The sequence below is a fragment of the Neomonachus schauinslandi genome, chromosome 7, assembly GCF_002201575.2.
Source record: "Neomonachus schauinslandi chromosome 7, ASM220157v2, whole genome shotgun sequence".
Taxonomy (NCBI): Eukaryota; Metazoa; Chordata; class Mammalia; order Carnivora; family Phocidae; genus Neomonachus; species Neomonachus schauinslandi.
This window is the reverse complement of record NC_058409.1, coordinates 142,331,165-142,357,590: the sequence shown is the minus strand read 5'-3', so window position 1 is coordinate 142,357,590 and position 26,426 is coordinate 142,331,165. Positions and strand designations below refer to the sequence as shown.

The 26,426-nt window shown below is 45.2% G+C and overlaps 1 protein-coding gene across 1 annotated transcript in view; it reads right to left on the bottom strand.

Moving 5' to 3' along the window:
• Positions 1-2,556: 2,556 nt before the first annotated feature.
• Positions 2,557-26,426, bottom strand: part of CTNND2 (catenin delta 2) — an 896,858-nt gene continuing 872,988 nt past the window's right edge. The window contains exons 21-24 of the mRNA XM_044916688.1: positions 19,080-19,206; positions 15,874-16,005; positions 9,376-9,449; positions 2,557-2,886 (exon numbers count right to left, since the gene is read on the bottom strand). Coding sequence (XP_044772623.1) covers positions 2,626-2,886; positions 9,376-9,449; positions 15,874-16,005; positions 19,080-19,206 — 594 coding nt within the window. The 3' untranslated portion in view covers positions 2,557-2,625. The remainder of the gene's footprint in view (positions 2,887-9,375; positions 9,450-15,873; positions 16,006-19,079; positions 19,207-26,426) is intronic.

The following is a 26,426-nucleotide window of genomic DNA, read 5'->3' as shown; positions in this document are numbered from 1 at the left end:
CTCTCATCTGTTTATATCATCTATCATCTTCTATCTATCAATCACTTCTCACGCTCTCCTAATTTACTTGTGTGTATGAGTGTGTGTGTGTGTGTGTGTGTATGAAAAGGGGAAAAGGATTGCTTTTTTTTTTTTTATTTATTTGACAGAGAGAGACAGCGAGTGAGGGAACACAAGCAGGGGGAGTGGGAGAGGGAGAAGCAGGCTTCCCGCCGAGCAGGGAGCCCGATGCGGGGCTCGATCCCAGGACCCTGGGATCATGACCTGAGCTGAAGGCAGACGCTTAACGACTGAGCCACCCAGGCGCCCCCAGGATTGCTTTGAATAACAACAAACACTTTTAATTTTCTTCTTCCTACCTCTACATCTGAAGCCAGAGGCCCCTGGCTGAACTGGTCATCCCTGCCCTACACAACGTGTCGTCAAAGAATCCCAGGCAGTAGAGGTATCCTTGGTCTTCCCCGGTCACAAATGCAGGCAATGCATGGACTCAAAAGCATCAAGGAAATATGAAATTCCTGCTAGGAAGACTTTTTAGCACAGGCAGGAATTCCCTCATGCACAAATCCAGCCAGGAAGGAGTTGCATTGTTTACTTTTGGACAAGTTCAACCAGCTACTGGGTTATGCATAAGTCTTATCTACCTGGATGAACTTCACTAGTTCCTTCTATGACACAGATGAAGTGGATACATTGTTCTCAGTGCTGTAGATTTCTCTCTCTCCACAGGGGCTGGAGCATTCCTGTGAGGGAAGCCACAAATGTGGAGTCCTGGAGTAAACAGTGCAACAAGGTCCAGCTTGCAGGTAATTTGTAGGACAATTCATATGTAAATTTCTGTCTCCTGCTCTATTCGGGAAATTAGCTTTTCGTTTGCAAAAATATGCATGAACAAAAAATCTTTTGATTGTTGTTAAATTTGGAAAAGGAATCACTGATTTTGGACTTTGAGCTGAATTAAACTATGTAGCGTGAAGGGGAGCAAGTTTTAAAGGAAGATGGCAGCCAATTTCTTTTGTTATTTAATTTTTATTTTTTCCAAGAACAGTTAACATTTACTTAGGCACCTATTGACCTCAGTCACTTGCATCTAAAGAGCAAAGCTAATTTACCCACAGCCCGTGTTCTTTTAAATGGTTAGCCTTATTTCTTAGCTCTGTTAACCACTATTCTAACATTAGCTTCAAGTTCAATTTTAATAATCTAATCCATAATGGTCCACTGCTCCCTGCCACATGAACAAAAAGTTTGGGGGTAATAAGGCGAGCAGTTTACATTTTCTGTTGATACTTCAAGTAATTGGCCCTAAAGTGAAATTATTGAGTTGGCCATGGTTTATTGTGTTCTGAGGGCATAAAACATGGAAGGAAATGGACCTGTAGAAAGAAGTGGTATCCAAGAGTGTGTGAATGTGTGAAAATCTTGTAACTTCACTTCAACTGGCCTAATATCCTGAGTCACTAAATGGTCGGAAGGATAGATGGAGTACAAGAGGAACAAACTGATGTACATTTATACCAAAAACCAGAAACAAAGCTTGTACAAGATGAACAGCAAATGAAATAGCTTCTATCAAAATAAAATCTCACACAGGTCATTTTTATACATACGTGGACATACACACACCCTCACACGCACAGACACACAGGCAAGAATGTGTATTTTGTAAGAGAGGTCCCTGGAAATAGACATTCTTAGCAGATATGGATGACAGATCAATTGTAATTTATTTTCTTTTAACACTGTATCATCATAAAGAAAACTGGTATAAATGAAAAAATCTATTTCAAATATCTACATCTAAAATTTTAGGCAGTGAAAAAGCACTTTGTTGACAAGGAGTGTGGAATGATGTATGTTAATTGTCAGAAACTGCTGAATGCCTTGCTTAGTTGCCACAAACAAATTCACATATCAGAACGAACAATACTGCTAAATATTCCTTTTTTTCCCATTTTTTTTTTTTGTTAAAACATACTGGGAGAAAGAAAAGAAAAGAAAAACTGGAAATCCATACATCTTTCAAAAGTTTGAAATTGAAGCAATATTTAGAACCATAGATGAGGAAACACTGCCGCATGGTGTAATATACACAATGCGCTTTTCTTCTTTAATCTGTAATGTACATCAAATACTTTACAACAATGCATTAACAAAAGGCAAGAAACATCTTGCTGTACAGAGGAACCCCAATGCAACTTGAAGCCTAGAATCACAACGGATGAAGAGAGTAAACAAAGCGTGAGAAGCCGTCCCTCTAAAGTGTGTGAACTACACCGCCCCTTGTGCTTAACGGTAACCTTCACGCCCCACCACCCCGCCTGTCTCCTCTGCTGCCTTCCGCCACATTCAAGATAAAGCACTTTTTATACTCTACAGCTCCAACTAGAAAGGTATTGTACAATGTCATATTCAGGATCACTTCAGCTTCCTATTGACTTCCAAGTTAACGTTCGGTGCATTTAGCTTTCTAAAAGAGCTCTTAATAGTTCCTTACTGGTTATCACAGCCTTCCTACGGAACAGGCTTTAACAAACTAAATTTGCAGGGGGAAAAAAAAAAAGCAATGTCTTGTGGTATGCATGCACATGCACTGTTCCCGGAGCGCCTCGTGCCGCCCACTCCTCACACCCAGGAGTCGGGGGAGGCCGGGTAGTGGCTCGTTTCATAGTTCAGTTCACTGTAGGGACGGGCAGCTGAGTAGAAGTCGACATAGTTGCCGGTGGACTTGAGTCCCAGGTGCATGGTGTACTCACTGGCGGGAGGGCGATGGTGAACCTGGTCCTCGAAGAAGGACTCGTCGTAGTTTCTCGTGGAATTCTGAAACGGCTGGTAGGTCTCGTAATCCTTCCTGCTGGGCTCCTGTGGGACGGGCTGTGCTGGAACCTGCATAGAAAAGAAGATCCACCTGGGCTGGTTTGCTTTCCCCGAATGCAGCCTCCCCAGGGCCAAGGCGCTGGAGCCTCCCAGGAAGGCTGGGCGGCCACCCACGCATCCACCAGCATGGCACGTCTCCAAATACTGCCAACTGTTGACGGCCCTTCCTTTTACAAGTTGCTTCCTGTGTCCACACACTAGCATTCTACAGAATCTTTATTAAAAAATATGATTATGGTAAGACAGACATAACATATAATTTGCCATTTTGACCGCTTTTAAGTGTATAATTCGGTGGCATTAAGTATATTTGTGGCATGGTGCGGCCATCACCAGAATATTCCAGAACTTCGTCATCACCTCAAACAGAAACTCGATACCCACTGAGCATAACTCACCACTTTCCTCCTTGCTTCAGCCTATGGAAGCCATCATTCTACTTTCTGTCTCTCTGAATTTCACTATTCTAGACACCTCACCTAAGTGGAATCATACAATATTTGTCCTTTTGTGGCTGGCTTCTTTCACTTTGCATAATGTCCCCAAAGGCCATCCATGTTGTAGCATGGGACAGGATTTTGTTCCTTCTTAAGGCTGAACAATATTCCATTGTATCAGTATACCACATTTTGTTTATCCATTCACCTGTTGGTGGCCACTTGCATTGTTTGCTCCTTTTGACTGTTGTGAATAATGCTGTAATGAACGTGGGTGCCCCAGTACCTGTTTGAGTCCCTGCTTTCAGTTTTGCGGTATGTACCTAGAAGTGGCATTGCTGGATCCTTTGTTAATTCGACGTGTAACTCTTCAAGGAATTGCCAAACTGACCTAAGCGCTGGACTTTTTATTTGATAACCTTTTTAAATATATTTTTTCAATTTTTAATTTTATTTTATTAAAAGGTTTATTTATTTATTTGACAGAGAGAGAGAGAGACGGTGAGAGAGGGAACACAAGCAGGGGGAGTGGGAGAGGGAGAAGCAGGCTTCCCACAGATCAGGGAGCCCGATGTGGGGCTCGATCCCAGGAACCTGGGATCACAACCTGAGCTGAAGGCAGACTCTTAATGACTGAGCCACCCAGGCGCCCCTAGATAACTTAAAATTTTTTTTTAAATTAAATTTAATTAATTATTTTTTAAATTATGTTCAATTAGCCAACATATAGTACTTCATTAGTTTTTGACATAGTGTTCATTAGTTGTGTATAACACCCAGTGCTCTAGATAACCTTTTTTAAATGAAAGAGGTATAGACTAGAAGCTATAGAACATGAGTAGTTGATTTTCCTCTTTCCTGCATTTGTTCTCTTACAAATTGTTCTCTAGGTGCTGTGATCCCAGACAAAGAGACAGTGAAGATGTACAAGGTCTAATGGTCACTCGGGGATCTTCCTGCCAGCGCAGTGGGCTGTGATCAATCCCTCTCTGGAGGACGGAGGCTTCCCACTGGTAGGGCTATTCCGTCACACCTGCCTAAGTGATGAGGGACCGTAGCCTCAAAAAGATACACAGAAAAGCACATAATGGAAAGAGGGAATCCACTCCAATATAACCTACTCAGAAGGACTGACATGTTTCCCAACTTGGTTTAATTAAGAATTGATTGACCTTGAGAATGCTGTGGGATTATGAAGCTTTTAGTTAGCAGGGAGGGGTCTTCAGTATTCTCTGGTGACCCTGAGCCCACCCCTATACTCCTTGTTTGTCCTTTTGTCCTTTGCATGTTACTATCTGATGTCAGGGGCCTTGAAAGGCTAAAGGGGTCACAGGAGCCCCTGAGATAGGTAAGGTCAAGAATTAGTTCCCTTTGCTTTGTTTTAAGGACAGTAAGACTAAGAGTGTTCACGGGCTGATAATTAGCACTTGTATGTGGGGGTCTGACTATCCCCTTTCCTTCTGACTGCCTCTGGGGTCCCTTTTTAAGCATTGTGCCTCTAAAGTGAGCGGAACCTCCCCGGGGCTAGTGCATACAATCATGCATGAAACTCTGCTCATGGCAGTAACTGGGGAAGAGGTCTGGTGTGAATGATGGAACACTTTTAAAGAAACACGACTTGATCACCTCCAAGCAGATTCAGTAATTCCCTATTAATTTAACTAAGGCTTGGCCTGGAAACGTCCTATAGAAATTGGTCCTAGCAATAGATAATGATTTGTAATTAGCACGTTGTGTGTAAATGAATGCGTCTAATGACTTGCACATAATTCTTCTCTAAAGTAAGTGAAACTCTCTCTTTTACATGTAATTGATTTACACTAGTAATTGACCTGTTATTCAAAGCAGTGGTAAACTTCATCATAGCTGACATCCACTCTGTCCCACACTTCCAGTTAGTGGTGGCTGACGAGTGAGGTGTCGGGCTACCTGTGAAAGATCTGTTATAGCCTGAGAGCCTGGCCATGGGAGGGACATTTGGAATTAATCTTCAGCATCTGTAATTAAACAAGACCAGGTATACGAAATTACTTGGCTAGGCTGAGGTGTCCTGTGCTGTTCTTTGAAGAGCTGGGTGCTATGCTGAACTTCTGCACACCAACACAGTGCTGTGACCTAAGCATCGAGCATACAAAGGGTTGGAGCTGGGTGGTTTAGAAAAATCACATGGGGAGGGAGCTAGAATTTACTGTGTTTCTGTGTCAGTGGGCACTACATCCAACATTTAACAAATTCCTCTTTGTTTAACCTTTAATCATCTATCTCTCCTTCCCTTCCTCCCTCTTTTCTCTATTTTCCTATCCATCCATCCATCCATCCATCCATCCATCCATCCATCCATCCATCCAACTCCCCCTTTATAGATGAAGACACTGAAGCTCAGAGAAGTTAAGAAACTTGTCCAGGATATCATGGCTAGTGGTGTTGTGAGACTGGGATTTGAACCCGAGTCTGGCTGGCTCTGAAGTCCACATTTTCTCCACCACACGAACACAGTTTCATTGGAGCCCAAGTGGCCAATCCTCAGAGGGTCAGCTTCACTGAGTTGACTCCAGGCTCTATAAGAAGAAGGGAGGCCAGTGGACAAAGGAACCCTAGGAGAGCTCTCGCTTCTTTGTGCCGGACTCAGTGGCTGGGGATAGGGAGGTCTGTGGGGGCAATCACTCACAGGCTCATGGCTCTCCTCCACAGCGGCTGCTTCTTTCAGGCTTTTGCATGACCTGTTTCAAATTTCTTACTGCCACCACGTTCTCTCTGGTTGGTGGATGTCTTTAGGTTGTGTACACGTTTATTTTAGTCTCTTACCTTGAGGAATTGCCTTTTTCAATTCATCTGTGTTGGTCATAAGTCTCATGTCAACCCTTTCTAAGGTTTAGTCCTGCAGTTCTGAGAGTGTGTGTAAATGGACTCTCTAGGATGGGTGACGGGGGGCTATGCTGTGTTTGGAGGGATCAAATTTGCTCACTGGCCTCGTGGTGCAGATGTTGACGGTGGATGTGCATTCGCAGTGGAGGAGTGTTGACTGTACTTTATAATTTACTCTATGGGATTATCTGACAGTATTCAAAATTGGACAGATAAAATGCTCTCAAATATAAGCCCTCCCCAAAGAGGAGCTAAAAATAAATGCATTTTTTTATGTTGCACTGTTTGCATAAAGCAGACTGCTATGAAGGAAGTAGAACGAGGTTCATGTATAGTGGTGGTGTATTCTGGATTTGTGTGTCTGTTGTGGTTCAGAGAAGCCCTGGTACATCCAAGGAGCCTGAGGTTGTTGCCTGCTTTTGCCTTAAGGCAGCATCCTTTTTGGGGTGGGGGGGGTGCAACCAGCCGGCTCACGTAGGGATACTGGCTGGGGTCCATGTTCTTGGTGTTCTGTCTGTGGCTCCTACTCCCATAAAGTCATCGTTATTGAACTTTTTCCCCAATAGGAGGATGTTTAGTTTAAATTATGAAGGACGGTGCCACTCTTCTAACCCCCCCCAATGTTAGCATGACGAGAGAAAACTGTGTTTAGTCCTCACTGGGTTTGCCTACAAACTGGATTGATTGCTAATACAAGGAAAATAGCTGCCCATTACAGATCTTCAAACTTCACCACAGGGCGAAAGCTGAAGACTCAGGGTGTTAATATACAACGAAAAAGGTCACATGGTAAGGAGTCATGGTTCTCAAAGTCTGGTCCTGAGACCAGCAGCATCAACATCACCTGAAAACTTGTTAGAGATGCAAATTACCTACCAAGTCAGAAACTCTGGGGTTGGGGGCTAGTGATCTGTGTTTAGCAGTCACCCAGGGCATTCTGATTTGTGCTCAAACTTGAGAACCACCGGTACAGAGGAGGGCAAATGGGACAAGAAGGCAGATGAGCCAGGTTGGAGTCTTTGCCTTTTCTGAGATGGGTGACCAAAAGCAAACCCTTATCCTCCTTGAATCTTTATTTCCTCATCTCTGGGGACAATTTTACCTGCTCTGCCCACTTGGCGGTGAAACAGGACACCAACCAGGACCTCAAGATGCTCTTTTGATGTAATAATTTGATGGTTGCCATCAAAACACCAAACCCCTCTATCTCTAGTTTATGAACACAGAATTCTCTTGCTAGATATATACAGTTAAATACGTTTTCTTTATAAGTAGGGGATAAACTAGTAGAAGCTTAGTAGGATTTTTGGAGAGTTTAGGTAGTTAACTCTTAAAATGGTGTCTGCAACCAGTTGATTAGAGACATAAACTGAGGACCATGGACAATCCCAGAATGTGCCCTTCGGAGCCACTGGGGACCATCCTATAAATCTAGATTGCAAACAGTCCTAAGGAAACTATGGCAGCCATCCTGTAAGATGCCAAGGACCTCTGGGCCACACCAGGGCATTTCTTCACTGCCAATGATAGTGGAATCCAGGGACAGAAAGGCTGCTATAGATAAGCCAATTCTTGTGATGAGCTTCTCTTGACCTACGGAGACTGAAGACTATTCCTACACTCTGGGATGCAAAGTCAGGGTCCTATCATATCCTGACCAGTATCATTAAGAGCTATAGATCTCATTGTACCTGGTATTTGCTAAAAGATAAAGGTTGGTTTCCATAACTGAAATTGTCATTTCTAATACATTTTGTTTCCATTTTCCTTTGTGTTTGGGCAGGCATGTTGATATGTGGATAGCTGGTGGCCTCCCCTGGTGATCACTTGTCTAGCGCTCATGCACTTATTTATTCATTGACCTCTTTGCTTTTAGCAAAGAGCAGAACTGAGGGAGGTGAAGTAGATGTTAGCAACGTGTCAGGCAGGCTACGGGGCCTGGGCATTTACCAGGGGTTGCCAACAACATCAGATGTCTTCCAGAGGAGCTGTGCATGGCCTGGAATGTTCAGAGCAAGGAGATAACTCCTCTACCCATTGCCATTTCTCCTGGTGATGAGTGATTAGACAAAAAGGTAATTTAAGGTCAAGGAGATACTTTCCGTGTCCTCCTCCTTCTTCTCTTGGAAATGGTCTTGCGCAAGATATTCTATCTGCTAGGAGTGGGTCCCTTTCCTTTAGAAAGATGCTGCCCTACCAGGTGTTGAGAAATGTTCAAAAACAGCCCACTTTCCCCCATGTTTACTGTCATCTGGTTATTGTGATCAAACCAACAGGTTTCAGATGTATCTCTCAGCCCAACTTTCCTGACTTAGGGCAGGAATCTAGAGCATCCACAGAATCCAGCTCTGGCAAAGGTTATTAGTAGCCAACGGTTAGGAGGAATGACAAATGTATGAAGTTATCAATCAGTGAAGGAGCAGAGGCTGTGCCTTTTGCTTTTACAGTTCCCACAAAACCACAGAGAAAAAAAAAACGAACCTTCAGCGAATGTTTGCCAAAGAAGACAAACACACACACACTTAGCCCAGTTCTTGAAGGAGTTGAGTTACTGCTTAACATTCCTCAAACTTGAACAAGTACATGAATCACCTAAATGTCTTGATGAAATGCAACTCTGATACATTTGTTGCATCAGATGGATTAGGGGTAGGGGTCTGAGAAGAATCTCTTCCAACAAGCTCCCATGGGGTGCTGATGCTGCCGGTCCCCCAACTAGACTGAGTAGCAAGGCAGTCCTCAACACATCCCTTTTAGTTGTTCATTCTTGAACTTGTCTCTATTTTATTGGTAACTATCATGTATAATGAATGCTTTCTTCCAAATGAGAACTGGCTGGGTTATGGGAGCTATCAATCCCTCTCTAGTAATCACCCAGTATTATCTAGTAACCAGAATCTTCCAGTAGTGCATTTGAGGCTTTTCATTTTGGATCATAGTAGAGAACTTGCTACCACCAAATGAAGCGAGTGGTTGTAGTGAAATCAAAGAGTATTTTCAAATTTGAGGCCGTTCTGATGATTGCCGCCACCCCATGCACACTATGTTAAATGTGAGTGGAGAGCAGCAGAGAATGTTATTTTTTTTTTCAGTCCTTTACATATGTTATGTAGAAGCTAATTTATTTTTTCCAATTCCAGGATATTTCATGCAAGTCGAAGGGGAAAATGAACACAAATGTGTGCGTCTCCTTTACCTGGTTATGTTTGATGTCTTCAGCGGGCGCACCATAGGAATTCCTATACAAAGTTGAAATTCCAGTGTTTTGAGCTAAAAACAAGAGGGAAACAGAAAGTATTAGCAAAGAAGGCAAGATTTCAAGTGAGGAATAATGGTGATCAAGGCAAGTTCTTGCCCTAACAAAAAAACCTGGTTTCTCCGGGCGCGTTCCAAGTGCCATGCCACATGGAAGAATCCTTTGGTTCTGGACACTTCGTTTTATATGCAGATGTAAGAAAAAAGAACAGTTAAGTATTCTATCAAATCCCCACAGCATGGGAGTTTCTTGCAGTCACATTCAGACTGTAGACAGGCTCAGGCCAGGGCAGCAAACAGATGGGCATCTTGCCAGGATTCTTGCCTTCTCTGGTGAGAACCAGTGGGTAATAAAAGCTGGTCTCCTGCACTGAGGCATGCAGGCATCTGTATGAGCAGCTTAGCTTTGAGCTGGAGAACGACAAGAATGAAATTTCTAATTTGGGCTCACAGAGTGCTTAATCATCACACAGATAGTTCATTTCTCAAAGGCCCGAAGGATGGGCAGGAAGTACCATCTGCATCTATCCTGCACATCTGGGTGGCTACAGCTTTGGAACCCGGCTCCACACAGGGACACGAGCCCCTCCCCCTCTCTTGAGACGGGCCTGTAGTCTAGCTGAAAGGAAGGGAGGTCTCCTCCACTTGCCGGCAGCTTTCAAAGGCACGGGCAGGGTTTGCCCACTTCCTCCCCTAGAACCCTTGGGGCTCATGCCACAGGCCCAGAGGAAGGGCCCAGGGTGCCATTCTGCTCATAGCCATGAAAGGGTCATGATTTAAGAAAGTTCTAGAAAAAATTGTCAAGTGTCAATGGGGGTATAAAACACTCTAGAAATAAAGAAAGCCTTATCTTTTGCTTCCAGTATCTACGGAATAATAAAATAAGATGACACACCATAGCTGCTCTCTTACATATACAGTTACTCGAGACCCAAAGTCAGTAATATTGATCACTCCACCCATGACTATTTTTTAAAAAAATTTTATTATGTTATGTTAATCACCATACATTACTGGGTATTTACCCCAAAGATACAAATGTAGGGATCCGAAGGGGTACATGCACCCCAGTGTTCATAGCAGCAATGTCCACAATAGCCAAACTGTGGAAAGAGCCAAGATGTCCATCGACAGATGAATGGATAAAGAAGATGTGGTTTATTTACACAATGGAATATTATGCAGCCATCAAAAGGAATGAAACCTTGCCCTTTGCAATGACGTGGATGGAACTGGAGGGTGTTATGCTGAGCGAAATAAGTCAATCAGAGAAAGACATGTATCATATGACCTCACTGATATGAGGAATTCTTAATCTCAGGAAACAAACTGAGGGTTGCTGGAGTGGGGGGTGGGGTGGGAGGGATGGGGTGGCTGGGTGATAGACATTGGGGAGGGTATGTGCTATGGTGAGTGCTGTGAATTGTGCAAGACTGTTGAATCACAGATCTGTACCTCTGAAACAAATAATACATTACATGTTAAAAAAAAAAAAAAGAAGATAGCAGGAGGGGAAGAATGAAAGGGGGGAAATTGGAGGGGGAGATAAACCGTGAGAGACTATGGACTCTGAGAAACAAACTGAGGGTTCTAGAGGGGAGGGGGGTGGGGGGATGGGTTAGCCTGGTGATGGGTATTAAAGAGGGCACGTACTGACTATTAATTAAAGCACCTAACAGCTGTGCAGGAAAAGTCCTCTTGGAAAACTGCTTTAGGAAGTGAGAGCTGAGTGCCCATTCTGAATTTTAAAGGCCACCCTGACATCTTCTCTGGTTGGATGTGCGTTGCTCCTGTCTGTATTTTCATCTGGACCCCTGCTATAGAATCTTCCTTGATAGCCCAGCTTCCACCCTACCGATCCTGCTCCTCCACCCTCGCCGTTCCCAGGAGCCGAGCCGTCTTGCTAGACAGCCTGGATTATGTTACTGCCGTGCCCTGCCAAGGTACGAGCTGCAGGATTGGGGCCCTGACTGATTTTTCTGCAGTGTCTCCCTCCCTCCTTCTCTCGTCCAGGGAGCCCTAGCTACACTGGCCCTCTTTCCTCGCTGGAGCGTGCAGCTGGTCTTACTTCTGGGATGTTGTGCTTGCTGATCCTTCTCCCTGGAACTCATCTCCCCCGGACTCTGGACTGCCTCTCCCTGTCGGTGTTCAGTCTCTTGCTCAATCACCTGAAAGCAGCCCCGCCCAACTGGTACCCCACGTCTCCTGAGCCCGTTTATCTTCTCCATCCTACGCAACCCCACGCGGTACTACCTTGGGGGTGAGCCTCTTCTACTGTCTACCTTGCGCGATACCTCCCTTCACCCGCGACGGCAGAAGTGCCATGAGGCCAGAAATCGGTCTGTCCTGCCACCTTCGCCGGTATGCGGGCGTCTGGGACAGTGGCGGACGCTCACAGAGTCAGTGCTTTATTTGCTGAGGGAATGAAGGAAGAGTAACCCTGAGAATATATGCCCCCAGAGTTACGCTTTGCTGATTAAAAATGTCACTGCAGGGTGAAATTTGTGGTTTTCATTTTTCTGTTACTTGGAACAAAATGCATTTTTTATTTGTTGGAACATGCGCTGTTAGAGCCTTATGCTCCTCTTCCCTGTCTCTTTGGTGGCTTCTGAGCTAAAGACGCACCTACTGGAAGTTCTTTCCTCCTGCTCTTTGGTCCACTTCGCCTGTTTAAAAGAGGCTGTGTAGCTGAGATTGAACTTGTGGCTTTCGCAGACACATGAAAAGGTGTCTTCGTGAATGCTTGGCACTTGTACATCTGACCTAAGAGGATACTCATAAGGAAATGCCTTTTCGTCTTTTTGTATAGGCCCCCATTTCCAACGGAATCAACACATGGAAGATGAGAATGGCTTTAAAAAGGCATAAGAGAGGCTGACAAAAACGGGCTTGACCGTTTGATGTGAAGGCATCTGGGAAGCTCAGATGGGAGGGCAAAATCCCCTGGGTGAATTTTAAAGTCAGGCCATGTAGCCGCTGAGATCACACAACCCTCCTCTGATGTGTGCTTCTGACCACGTAATGTTCCCGGGGAATCATGACCGCAAGAAATCGCTCTCACTGGCCTGCACGCCTGCATGAACGGCTGGCTCTGGCTTTTGGAGGGCTCCACGGTGGCAAGAGAACACTAAGGGAGAAGACAGTTTAAAAAAGACTACATCTCAGCTAGATGATGAATCCAGAAAAGGTGGGTGGGGGGAGCCTGGCACACCAACCTAGATAGATCTGCATTTCTTTCTTTCTTTTTTTTTTTTTTAAAGATTATTTATTTATTTATTTATTTGACAGAGAGAGGCACAGCGAGAAAGGGAACACAAGCAGGGGGAGTGGGAGAGGGAGAAGCAGGCTTCCCGCTGAGCAGGGAGCCCGATGCGGGGCTCGATCCCAGGACCCTGAGATCATGACCTGAGCTGAAGGTAAACGCTTAACGACTGAGCCACCCAGGCGCCCCGATAGATCTGCATTTCTAAGGGCTTAGTAGAGGAGACTCAAACCCAGGCAAGGACCTGCTTTCCCTTTAAGCCGTCCCACGTTGTGTTTTGAGGCTGAAGCTTCCCATGGCTTTCCCACAGCAGAGGGAGTGTTTTCTTTGGGGGAGATGGTAGGACATCCTCTGATGTCTTAGAAACAAGGGAGACGGCAGTTTTCAGATATTTTTCAATGTACTAGCCTGTAAGGGTCCCCTGGGTATTTGTGAATGAGAACAAGGACTGCTCTTGATGTGGAGGTCACAAGAAATCTGATCTTCAGGTCAACACTGAAATGATGGGCACGTGCAAAAGTGCTGTAGAGCCCGAGTTGGCCATTCATCCTTTCCATGCCTGTGTGAGACGTCAGCTTCCACTCAGGTTAGCTGGGGACTTATTCATGCCACTGTGTAAGATGGTAAGTAGACACCTCCTCCATCACCACCTCTACCTCCACCATCACCACCTACTCCATCACCACCTCCATAATCACCACCTCCACCAATACCACCTCCAACTTCTCCATTACCACCTCCTCCATCACCACGTCCTCCATCACCCCCCTCACCATCACTGCCTCTTCCATCACCATCACCACCTCCTCCATCACCTTCTCCACCATCACCAACTCTACTTCCACCATCAGAATCTTCACCATCTCCTCCATCACCATCTCCACCATCACCACTTCTACTTCCACATCACCTCCTCCAGCTCCACCATCATCACCTCCTCCATCACCTCCTCCATCACTTCCTCCACCATCACCACCTCTACCTCCACCATCACCACCATCACCTCCACCATTCTACCTCTACTTCCATCACTCCAAACTTCACTACCTCCACTACCACCACCACCACCATCTCCACTACATCACCTCCACCACTACCATCACTACCACCTTCACCTCCACCACCACCTCTACCACCAACACTGTAGATAATACAACTAACTTTTACACAGTACTCGTTGGCTTAAAGGGAACCTTCCTGTATACGTTCAATGTTCTTTCAGGCTTGCTAGATGATCGATAGTGTAGTTTTGGGTTTTTTTTTTTTAATTGCTTTTTAATAAGTCAGAGCAAAGATATTTAAGCCTCTTACATCAGTTAAAAAAATGATATATATCTCAGTACTGGAATTATCAAGATCCCTGTCATTAAACATCTAGAAACATGTTAGATTTTCTTTTTTTCTTTTATTATGTGTGCAAGGAAAGATTATGTACCACTGGAACTATTTCAACAGAAACACACACACATGCAAAAGCCTTTTGAAGGATTCTACCGGGCAAGAGAGAAAAGTTAAATAACAATGCAGTCAACTTCATTCACATTTGTTCTTGTAATTATAATCTCAACTGGTCATCCCAGAGTGCCAGCCATGTGGCTACCTAGGGCAATCATAATTGCAAAATGAATGGGCCAGGGGAATTGGGTGTCACCACTCCAGAGCAACCGGTACAAATTAGATTCTCTGCTGAATGCATTGACTCTAGGGACTCGACATTCAGATTCGTAGCTTCCTCTGTTCATGCTTGTCTACAACAGGGGAAACATTTAAGGCAGGAAAGCAGTGAATAAGAATAATAAGGTATGTCCTGTGTAATGAGTGCAGGCGTGAGACATTCCCTGGTAGGTGTGTATGTGGAGGGCAGAGTGCTGACCACGGGGGTTTATTGTGCTTTTCTCTCTTGCAGTCAATGCTGAGTTACCATGGAAAACACTGCCTTGGGGGTAAATGCATTTACCTTAGAAAAATTTATCTTAAATGGCCTGGGTTTGGTAGACCTCTTAATAAATCATCCAATTTGTCTATTCTGCTTCCCTGCAGGTCTACACCTAAATAATAGCTGAGAAACTCACACTTTTAAGATCCTCTTGATAAGAAGGTCTCAGTGTGTGTTTAGGATTATGGCCTTCACACCTCAGTTTCATGATTGGCTATGTTCTGTTAAAACCCTACTCCTCACGGCCTGTTTTCATGAGGGACCCATCTGCACTTCCATGTGGCAGAGAGGGGGTGGAATCCCTAGTGGAGATCCTGTTGGCTCTGGCAGCTCAGTTTTCAAGGCATAACCTCTTCTACACCAATGCCCCCAAGTCCTGCTTCTTGGAGGAAGGGAAAAACCAGGGCAGGGGAAAGTGTATGGAGAGCCAGGAAGGGATGATGAATGGGAACAAGGAGAGTTGTAGAGAACAGAAGGGAGTTAAGGGCAAGGCTGGTTATTAGAAAGGCCGGGCAGCGCATGTTGGATGGGTGGCAATGGGCACCAATTTTGGCCTTGCTGGAGTCCCAGTTGATGAGAAGGGAGAGACAAGGGGTACGATCGGGGTAGTGAGGGACGGAGGGGATAAAACATCAATGCATCCATAGAGAAATCGTGATTATTGGTTCTAATGAATCTCCTTAGGAGTCTGTCATGATCAAAGATGGGTTTCATGTCAAGAAGAGAAAATGTCTCAGCAGGAGTTCCGTGGGTTTCCCTGAAATCCTCTTTCTTTGTTCCCTTCCCTCTCTTCCCCTTCTTTTCTTATCCGTTTCCCCTTCCTTCTGTTCATGATGGCAAAGCTTGGCTACAGCGCACCCACCATCTTGAGTCCTCTCCACTCCAGATTATGCCAGCTAAGAAGAAATCTGTTGTGACTCCACTCTCTAATTTGAGGGAATATTATGAGCTGGGCAAGCAAGAAGGAAAGGGGGAGGTGAGAGGTGAAAGAATAAAATGTGCATAGAGAACATTTTCTCTTAGTTAATTTCAGGTAGAAGGCACTCAGTTTTTATTCCTCTGGCTTAATCTCCTTGCCCCCGATTCCTGAGACTCCTTGCTGTCAAGCTCTCAAGTGACTTGCTAGCTGCTAAGTCCTGCTGAGCTGCTGAGTGTGGCTTTGAGTCTCATGTCCCGGCCCTTGACCCTGTCCCAGATCACGTCACCAGCTCGGAGGAGAAAAGGCACAGAGCTGCGCTCACCTGTCATGGTGTCTTTCCTGGAAGTGTGTTCTCCTTTAGTTCCGTGGTAAGTGGCATTGTTGCCAGTGGATTCATAGTCTGTTTTCCTTTCTTTGAGGCTGATCATTTCCCGAGGTGAAGCTGGGGCACTTGCTACATAAAGAAATCAAAAGGAAGACTCTCTGTGTCTCATTCCACAGCACAGATAGCTTTTCACACAAACAGCTAAGGTCATGAAGACACATGGCTCAACCTATACCAATATGTGTGCATGGACCTGCTGATTCTTTGTTCTTTTAGCTCTCGTCTTTACACCTTCCCTGTACTCCCTGTCACTTGGTGCTTTCTAGTTAAGGGGGCACTCAGCTTGGGGGTTGGTAATTAAAGACTATTTCCTGGGGCCATCTTTCTTAGAAAGATATCCTGATGGGGACGTGACCCACCAAAGGTGTACAAGACAGTTTTAAGAATGAGATCAGACTTGTTTTCTTTATTTCTCTTTCTCTTCTCTTCTCCTTTCTTTCCCTTCCCCTCCCTCCCTTTCTCTCCCCCTTCCTCCCTTCCTTCTTTTCTTCCTTTGTTCCTTTTTAAAAATTAGATGTGTTTCAGAGGAGCTGTTATTGATCTTGGAGAATCCCCGATTAAAATAAATGCAGTCTTACTTAAATTCGGAGTGACCCAGAAACTGTCCTAAAGGAAGCCAGATGAACACCCAGGGTGTTTTGTGGGGCTGAAGTCACCCAACCTGCAAAGATCAGCCCAGGGGGTGGGCTGGGCAGGGTGTGCAGAGAGCTCATTCCCCGATGAGCTATCCTTGATGAACACCCTCAGCAATCTCTCACCGACACCTGGCACCCTGGCTGCTTGCTGCCTGTCGGACCTTGGGGAGGGAGCCCCAACTTCTCTTTGGATCCCTGTCATTAAGTTTAGTATCTTCTATGGGCAAATCCCTATGCTAGACACTGGGAAACAGAAACATGAATCATGTCCCTTTCTGAACTCGTGGGGGTCAGGAAATGAACATGCAAATAAACAGAATCAGGGGCAGAGGGCTTAGTAGACGTTGCAGCCACATGCAGGCGAGAGAAACAGAGGGAGCCTTTGCCCATCCTTTTCTGAGAGGCAGCCTACCTATTTCTCAAACCTACCCAAACAAAACCCAGGCTTGCTGCCCAGCTATCAAAACCCTGAGAGGTCCCATTAGAATTAAATCCTTGGAATACTTTCAAAAATACTGATACTTGAGCCCCACCCAGAACCAGCTGCATCAGAGTCTCTGGGTGTAAGTCTATTGGGAAGACAGGGAAGAGAATGGCATTTGCTGCACATAACTGGACTGGGATGTGTGTCCAGTTCTCACGTGTTCTCAGAATATCGGCTGCTGGCTCTCGCTCACCTCCTCCACCCTCTACCGCTCTCTCTCCTCTCTTCTGTTCTCTGTCTTCCTCTCCTGGGAGAGTCCTTTCCCTGCCCTTGCTCCTTTGCCTCTAGGTCCTCCTGCATAAAGGCTAACCTTTTACGAGTCACTGCCAGGCAACCACGAAGGGACAAAGGAGCCTCTTGACCAAAGCTCTCAAAATTAGCATCTAATAGCGCGCAGATGGTGGGGTTTAGTAAACTATGTCAAGTGTGTAATTATCTCTCAAGACCTCATACACAGTGGTCCGAGTCTCCGGTAAACTAAGATTATACTCCTGGAAAAAATCAAATCACACCAACAAGTGTTCACTAGGTGTCTTTGATGTGCCTCAGGAGGAAAGAGCAGGCTGGGGGAGCTCTTCCCACTCTGCCCCTTCTCCTTCCAGGCACCTTCTGATCTACTGTGTCTGTTCATCCTTCTAACACTGATGTGTTCGCAATAATTAGGGCTTTTAAAAAGACACCATCCTCGTGCTTCCCAGACTCACTATTCTTTATCTTGTTAAGATGTCTGGAGGTAAGACACGTGAAAGGTCACCCCTGTGCTTCCAAAGGTGGAAATTTCTCCATCCCACGGTGGTGTCCGATTCTCCTCTAGTGGAGGACCGAACATTATAAGAGGTTACACCACACTAGAAATAGAAGCTTTCATGGGGTTGGGAGAGAGTCATTTATTTCAGTCAAATGTTCCCCATTCATGTCTGATTTTCATCATCATTCTGACAGTAAAGTGTGGTGTAAAGTTTGACGGCCAACGATCTCAAGGGCAGATGAGCACTCTCCTACCAAGCCCTCTGAGACCCAGTTGCCCAGTGGATGGAGGGCAGCAAAGAGCAAGTAGAAACTCTTCTTAAATAAAAACCTAGATAGGGGTGTGTGTGTGTGTGTGTATGTGTGTGTGCGTGCACGTGAGTGCACACACACACACACGCATGTGCACACACACACATCTATCCAGATTTTTATATAATTATTTATCCATCCTTCCTTCTCACAACAAAACTCGAAATGCAGAAATCAAAAGAACAGTCTTTAAACTTACACTTGGAATAAAAACAGTGAAGACTATGCCACTATATATTAAATGATGTGCTAATATTTTGCCTTTAATTTTTTCCTTAATCTTAGGCATTATATAATGTGATGAAAAGGGTATGAAAAGGGTATAAAAATGAAGTATTTTTACAAGTAAATAAGAGTAGTTAGTTGAAAATTTAAGCAATAGGAACGTGACAAAATTAGAAAAAAAAATTTAAACTGAGTGACTTAATAGTTCCGGGTGGTTGTGATAAGACTTTATCAATGATTTATCAGCTGGCTTAAAGGTAATAATAACCGGCTAATCAGATGTGGAGTAGTAATGAAACCCTCAATGAGATATTTCAAATGTATGTCATTTTAAAGCAAGAAACAGCATGCCCTTTCTCCCTTACTCCATTATTCCAATTATAATCAATACAATGCAACTCAAACTATTTTAAGTTGGAAAAACGTCCACGGAAAACCCTGATTTGCAAATATCTGACAGCTATCTTTATTCTCGCTGCTCACTGAAAGCAGGTCCATGACATGCATTTCATGTGTATAACTGTTCGAGATTTTTAGAAATCTGTTGGATTTGTTCTGAGTCTGTGTAAACATAACACAATGTCACCACTGCTAGAAAAGAAAACGGACTCATTTGATATTTCTAGCAAATGTCCAGACTGGGATGGCTCTCCTTCTGGGGGGTGGGTCAGCTAAGGGGCTGGAAGGAGGGCCCTGGCGCCGAGGGAAATCAGGCCTGGCTGGCTCCAGGCGTCTCTTACCTGAGCGGTTGTTGGGAGACACTCTCACAGGGGAGATGGAGGGCGTACGGGAGGAGGAGTAGGGCCTTTGCCGGTCCCTCTCGATGGTTGACGATGAGGCTACGAAGTGATACTGTGACCATCCATCCTGAAATAGACAGCATGTTCCTATTGAGTGGGGAAGGTGGAGTGATTCCTCATCCCCTGACATTTCACAGTTCCCAACATTTGATTTTGCAAAACATTTCTACAGTCTGTCAAAAGAGACCACGGAGCCCTGCTCAGTCATCAAGGTAGCAGAGAGGAGCGTGAACTGAGACCCACCTCACTCTTTCCAGACAGCCTGCACGGGGAGGGCCTGCTTTTAGGGCTGGCTTTCCTTTCCAGATGTTGAATAAATGGTCTCTTTATTTAAATGGAAATACGATGCTCAGAATGTGAGATGACCCTGAAACTGTCTATTCTTTACCTACCTGGTTCCAGCTCTGCCTGGACCTCTTCTCAACAAGACCGTCACTGTGTATTCACACCCAGATGGGTATGGTATGTTCTCTAGTTTAATCCAGGAACTGTATTTTTCACTCTAGAGTCTATTCGAAATGTGTCCTACCAATTAACCCACCATTAAGCCTTCTTTTTTATACAGATTTTTAAATTTATTCATTTGAGAGAGAGAGAGAGAGAGTGCACGAGCAGGAGGGAGGGTCAGAGGGAGAGGGAGAAGCAGACCCCCTGCTGAGTGGGGAGCTCGATGCGGGGCTCCATCCCAGGACCCTGGGATCATGACCTGAGCCGAAGGCAGAGGCTTAACCGACTGAGCCACCCAGGCGTCCCTCTATTAAGCCATCTAATATCTAGTAAATATGCACAAAGGCACATACATCATTTTTCATTATAAAACCCAAAGAAATACACTGTGGATCATTTCATGAATTTGGAAAACATAAAGAAGAAAAAAAAAACTGTCAATAGTTCCAGGTTGCCCCAGAACTCCTGTTAACACACCACAGTAACTCCTTCCGGTGTTTTCTCCTTTTTAATTCAAGTTTATTTGTATCAAAGTCATATGTCAAATGGCAGTGACACCACCCCAAGGACCACCTGCCCACCCCCGCCTCCCCATTCCTGCTTCACAGAAGCAACCAGTTCAACTCTTCTGGCTTTTTTCTTTTTCTGGTTATATTTAGACTTTTAAGGGACTCCACGTTCTCTTAAAGAATCATTGCAGACAGAAATAGATGGAAGTTAATGAAGAACAAAATTCATACTCATTTCAGTATTTGTGTCTTTGTTTCTCTAATTCTGATTCCTGTTCTGTTTGGCTGGTAGGATAAAGCCAAGGTTGGAAGTATGCTATTTTAAAAGCTATTACCTAGCACTTAATTGAGAACTTAGTACAAGACAATATTTTCTCAACAATCTCATAGGCTGGATGCTATTTGTGTCCCATTTTACTGAGCCTCAGACAGTTAATAGGCCACCTAAAGTCACACACTAAGCAAGTAAAGAAATAGCGATACTGAAATGTGGCATACTTGTAAGTACTGGAAGGTGAGGGGATCGAAGAATTCAGGTGGGGAATACTGGTGTTGTTAGTTTATGGGATGTGGCAGTGGAATGTGTGTCGCTCTGGGAACAGTTAGCTTTGCGGCAGGGACCCGGAGGATGATAAGAACCCAGATACCGAAGACACAGCCTGGAGTTCCCAAGCCAAGGGAAGAGCAGATGGGAAGGCAGGTGGACATGGTCTAGGTGCATAGGAGAGCCACTGGAAGTCCCTGTGGCTGAGGAGTGATCAAGGGGCACCAGGAAATCAAGAAGCCTTCTGAGTGTCTAGAACAGTTTGGGGAGAGTAGAATAGAACCAGGGATACCAGGTAAGAAGCTATTCCACTAGAGTAGGGAGACATAATCCTGGCTTGGATGGGGGCCGATGATGAGCAATGGGCAGATCTGGCATCTGTGCTGGAGGATTTGCTGATGACTTGGCTATTGGGTGAAGGAAAGAGGAATCAAGCTTTACCCCAGGGCTTCTGGTATGAACCACAGGGGACTGGAGGTGCCATTTACTGAGATAAGGAATACTGGGAGAGAAGTAGCTTTAGGTGGTGAAACCAATACTGCCATTTGGGACAAGTTGGGTAGAGATGCCCACTGGACATGAAAGAGAAGCTACAGAATAAAGCAGAGTCTGCAAATCGGGATTTCAGGAGCAATGTCAGGGCTGGAGATAACATTTTGGAGTTCAGCATAGAGATGTTATTTAGAACAAGGAGAATGGATAGGAACATGAATGCAAATAAAGGCAAGCAGGAGACACAAGGTGAGCCCCGGGACACTCTAATATTTAGAGGGTGTGAAAAGACGATTCAGAGGAGCCTGAGAAGGGACAGAGAGAGCTGGAAGGAGGGCCAGGAGGGTGTGAGGTCAGAAAAGACCAGTAAAGCAGATGCATAAAGGAGAAGGAGACAACTGGATGATAGGCAAGACCAGGAACTGACCACCAGCCTGGGAAACATGGAAGCCATGATGACGGGGACAAAAGTACTTTCTTTGGTTAGGCTGGCATATGTCTAACTCAGGTGGGCTCCAAAGATAATGAGAGTTGATGAAGGGGAAGAGTGAGCACAGACCACCTTTGACAAAGTTTTATTATTATGGAGAGTGGAGAAATGGGGCTTGGAGAGGTTGAGTGGCCAAGAGATGTTTTCATAGATCACCCGGAAGATTCTGAGCGTTTCATTCACCATTGGGAGTGACTCAACAGAGAGAAGCGAATTGCTGGTGATGTCAGAGGAAGCAAGCAGTTGCAGGAGGGATTTCACGGAGGAGTGCTGAGAAGATTCGGGAACAATGGGCTGCTGGGCCACGGAACAAGAGTGAGGACAGCCGGGCTATGTAGCCACAGCCATAGCAAGAACATGGGAGATTTGGTGGCAGGAGGATGAGGACATTCTCTTGTATTTTCTTGCTTGTTCTCCAGGTGGGGTGAGAAGTGAGGTCATCTGCTGAGTGTGAGGAGAAGTTGGAGCTTAGAGAATAGGAGGGAGGAGGGGGACAGAAGAGAGGAAGAAGGGAAGGTGTGAAACGGTTCTTGGGGGGCAAGTTGACCATAGCCAGGGGTCTAGTGGCCAGGGTGCTGAGAGGCAACTTGAGGCAGGTGGCAAGGAATTTAAAAAGAGACAACAGGGGTGCCTGGGTGGCTCAGTTGGTTAAGAGACTGCCTTCGGCTCAGGTCATGATCCTGGAGTCCCGGGATCGAGTCCCGCATCGGGCTCCCTGCTCGGCAGGGAGTCTGCTTCTCCCTCTGACCCTCCCCCTTCTCATGTGCTCTCTCTCATTCTCTCTCTCTCAAATAAATAAATAAAATCTTTTAAAAAGAGACAACAGGTCAGCATGTTGCTTTTCTCCAGCCAAGTTCAGCTGCCCTGTGGCAGGTATGAACTGGATGGAATTGGATGGGAGTGGTCAGGAAGGAGCTTGGAAGGATACAGGGACTGCAAATAGAATGCCATGGAAGCCCATGGAATCCAAGCCAGGGATAGAGGAAAAGGAAGATGTTGGGGAAGAGATGGAAAATGAAAACTAGTTGGTGGGCTGCAGATCCTAAAAGCATCATAGGCTGTTGGGGTGAGAGTACTTCACAGATGCTGGGGTTTTTCCTAGGGAGGGGGATGGGAAATGAAACAGCTACCACGTGAGAGGGCAGCAGGGAGGCAGGGGTAGGGATAGCAGACCATGGGTTAAAGAGAGAGACGAATGGGAGGCAGGTAGAAGAAAAGTGGGATATTGGGGCAGATTACTGGATATTCCGAACCTTTAAATGATAAGAATCCAGAACCATAGATGACTCAAGAGTCTTGACTAAGGTGATGAGGGGCGTAAGGCATAAGTTCTCCTCAGGGAAGGGTCGGGGAGTGTCATGCTAAGGGGTAGGTGTCAGGACAGAAGGAGAAAATGTCTCCACGGGAATTCTTTGCATTTCCCTTCAGTCCTCTGAGGGTGGTGGCAAGGATGGGGAAGGAGTAGTCTTACAAAAGCATTTGCAGGATTGGAACCATTTCAAAAGTGTATATGTGGGGTGCCTGGGTGGCTCAGATGGTTAAGCATCTGCCTTCAGCTCAGGTCATGATCCCGGGGTCCTGGGATCGAGCCCCACATCAGGCTCCCAGCTCATCGGGGAGTCTGCTTCTCCCTCTCCCTCTGCCTGCTGCTCTCTCTCTCTCTGTCAAATAAATAAAATCTTTTTAAAAAAGTGTATGTGCATCCATTATTCATATCTGGGAACAATTTGAAAAATTGCTTGAACAGGCATTCCTTTCTTTTGAAGGTAATGCTTTGTTGACTGCAAAAAATCCTTAAACATGACCAATAGAAGTGGATCATGTTATGTTTGTCTCACAGTTTAGAAGATATGCTCTGGGGTTCCAAGTAATGGCTCAGGGAACTGTTTTAATAAAAACTTCAGCTTCTTTGGTCATGAATAAGTCATGATACTCCATATGTCATTAAAGGCAAAGTATTTTACAATAAGGACATCAGCTAACATTTCGTATGTTCTAAGACGAAAGGAGACACTAGACATCAACATGGCATGACTCTAGGTTGGGTTTAGTTTTACTTGGTGAGATAGCAATGGATTAGTCAGCATCTCTTATGCAGATGATCGGAGATATGTTTTGCTCTCAGTTAAGATTCCATGATGCGGGACCATGTAAGTACTTACATCTCTGGAAATGTCAGGAAAGTGGATGTAATACTAAAACTGCTTACAAAGGAAGAAATCCTTATAGGGATGCACCAAAAAAAAGGTTTCAAATCCCTCGTAAGACCCAATTCCTGGCCTACAAAGGCATGGCGGAGGGTGACTTGCAGGTAACCTGTCTGTGGGTAAAGGGATCAGCACATACTTGAGGATGATGAAGAGCGTGTTTAGAGGCATCGAGAATGCCAGCCTCAGTCTGACACCTCGGCACATGGCCCTCAATTGTATGCATGTGGGCCCAGAGACTTTAATGGAGGTGGGAAGGGGAGCTTAGGGAACAGGGCCAAGTGGAAACCCAATGAAGTCTCTTGATGAGAAGAGTTTCCTGAGCCCCAGCAGGGGCAAGGAGGGGCGACCCGGTTCCCGCCCATGGCCGTCTTCCCTCTCATTCACTGATGCAGACCGAACATGGAAATCCCACATTGCTACTACGCTCAACAATGCCCAGGAGGGACCCCACAGTTTTAATTCTGTGGTGGGAATTCCCCAGTGTTATGGAAAGCAGTGCATCTGATGCTAGACAGGAAGGTACAGATCAATCGATAAGTTATGTTGAATAATTAATTACCTTGAAGATAAGTCTCATGCCCCTCCACATCTTTTCCTGTGTGAATTTTTTTGGTATTCAACAGAAAAAAATACTGCTTTGCTTTCCAAAGAAGAAGAGACATGAAGATGGATTTTCTTTGGGAAGTTATCGCTAAGCTAACATTCCTCTTATCCAACTAGCCATGTACATACTTGTTAGCTAGCCAGCTTGTAACGAATTCATTACTCATTTACTTCCCAGTGTCACTCAGGAAGGCTTGAAAGTGGTTTCCAAAAAAAAGACAACTTGGGCACACATTTTTTTTTTTTTACATCATTTTCCTCTTTTATCACTATTTTTTCTTCTTGAAATTTTAACTCATGGTAGACCAGAAGCTTTTTCCTGAATTTTATTCTATCAGGTGCTCAACCACTGTCCCCTTCACTTTATCCCTTTGCCTTCTAGGGGTCCGATAAGAAACCTCAGGGAAGAAAAACAGAATGAAGAATAGCCACAGCACCTGGGAGAGGGCCGTTAATCCTTAATATGGACGATAAGGGACCCTTTTAATAATCTATCTTTCACCCCCAGCAGAATGACCAAGAAAGTTGGTGCCCTTCAGCTCAAGTCCCAGCCAAGCTGTCAAAAATGTGATATGATATCTGCGCCTCAAATTGGTTTTTATTTTTAACACATTAAACTTAAAACTGGAGGTTGTTAAATTGTTCCAAGTAGATAGAGATAGAAATCCAAAAAAGAAGAGGAGTTCAAAGTCATTGAACTTTAAATTGCTGCCAGGAATAATCTGATTTTCTTTATCTTCTCCTTTTACTGTCCTTCCACCCATTTCAGCTTCTGTGTTAGAGTTCCCAGCCTGTTTCTTTGTGAAACTATCTTATTCCCCAAAGCTACTACCCTCCACATCGGTAAGTTCAATGGTCCAGAGTGTGTGAGAATCAAGGTAACGTTCTTCTTCAAAGGCTTGAAACCGTTTGGTCATCACCCTATTTCCACCTGCTGGTCACTCTGTTTCGTCCCTACGTACATCTTCCCCTTAAGTACTGGAAGGTCTCTGAATGTACAGCAATCTGCATTTTATGTTTTTGCCCATCCTGGAAACATCTCCAAGACTGTGCTATGGGAGAGACTTCCACGAACAGATTTCAGATGTAGGGACAAAGCGGCTTCCACACTGGTCCACATGAAGTTAGTGTGACACACACTTGCCCCATAGCTTCTTACTCTGGAAAGTGCGCAGGACACTGGGTGCAGATCAGCACTTGAATGTGTTAAGTCTGCGTGCAGCGACGAGCTAGCGCTGTGGGTCAAGGCTGAAAACTGCTTTCACCTTGGGTCTCTCTGTGGACAGAGTGCTGAGATGAGAAGGCCGCCAGGAGTCAGCCCTTCTCCCCCAGTCAATGTCAGAATCACAATTACCGGTGAGCTCTGCCTCGATTTCTTTTCCATAAATCAAGGGCAAAAATACTCTATCGGCTTGGGGAGTTTTAAAAACAGTAATGCCTGGGCCTTGGGCACTGAGATTCTGTCTGGATTGTTCTGAGTTTCTGTTTTCAAAAGCCTCCGGGGTGATGTGACTTAGGAGCGTGGCGGTGAACGGCTTACTTGGGCTTTCTATGTACAGGCGCCTTGCCGAAGAAGGATGCAGAATGCATTTTCAAGTGTTAAATCCACCGAGGCCCTGAACTGTCTGATCCCACTGGGGAATGTCAGATGGCATGTTCTCAAGGTTGACTTCTACAGGATCAAAAATAGGTCCCAACCTCCGAGCAGAGAGGGGCCGCATACACACACACTGAACCCCAATCATACTGATTACTCAGTAACCACTGGCGATGTGATTCAATGTCACACGTCTACACCTCTGATCAGGCAGCTCCGTGACCTGCACAGCCCCTTCCCTGCTGCCTCCTGTTGAATCTTACTTATCCTGCCCACGTTCGCACTAGGTAAACAGGAAGCGGGCAGCACATGCTCATTAAAACACTATTGCTAAAAGAATCACGCCTGTGAGGTTTAGGGGATCTTTAGCATTGCTACTCGGGATTTCTTCCCCC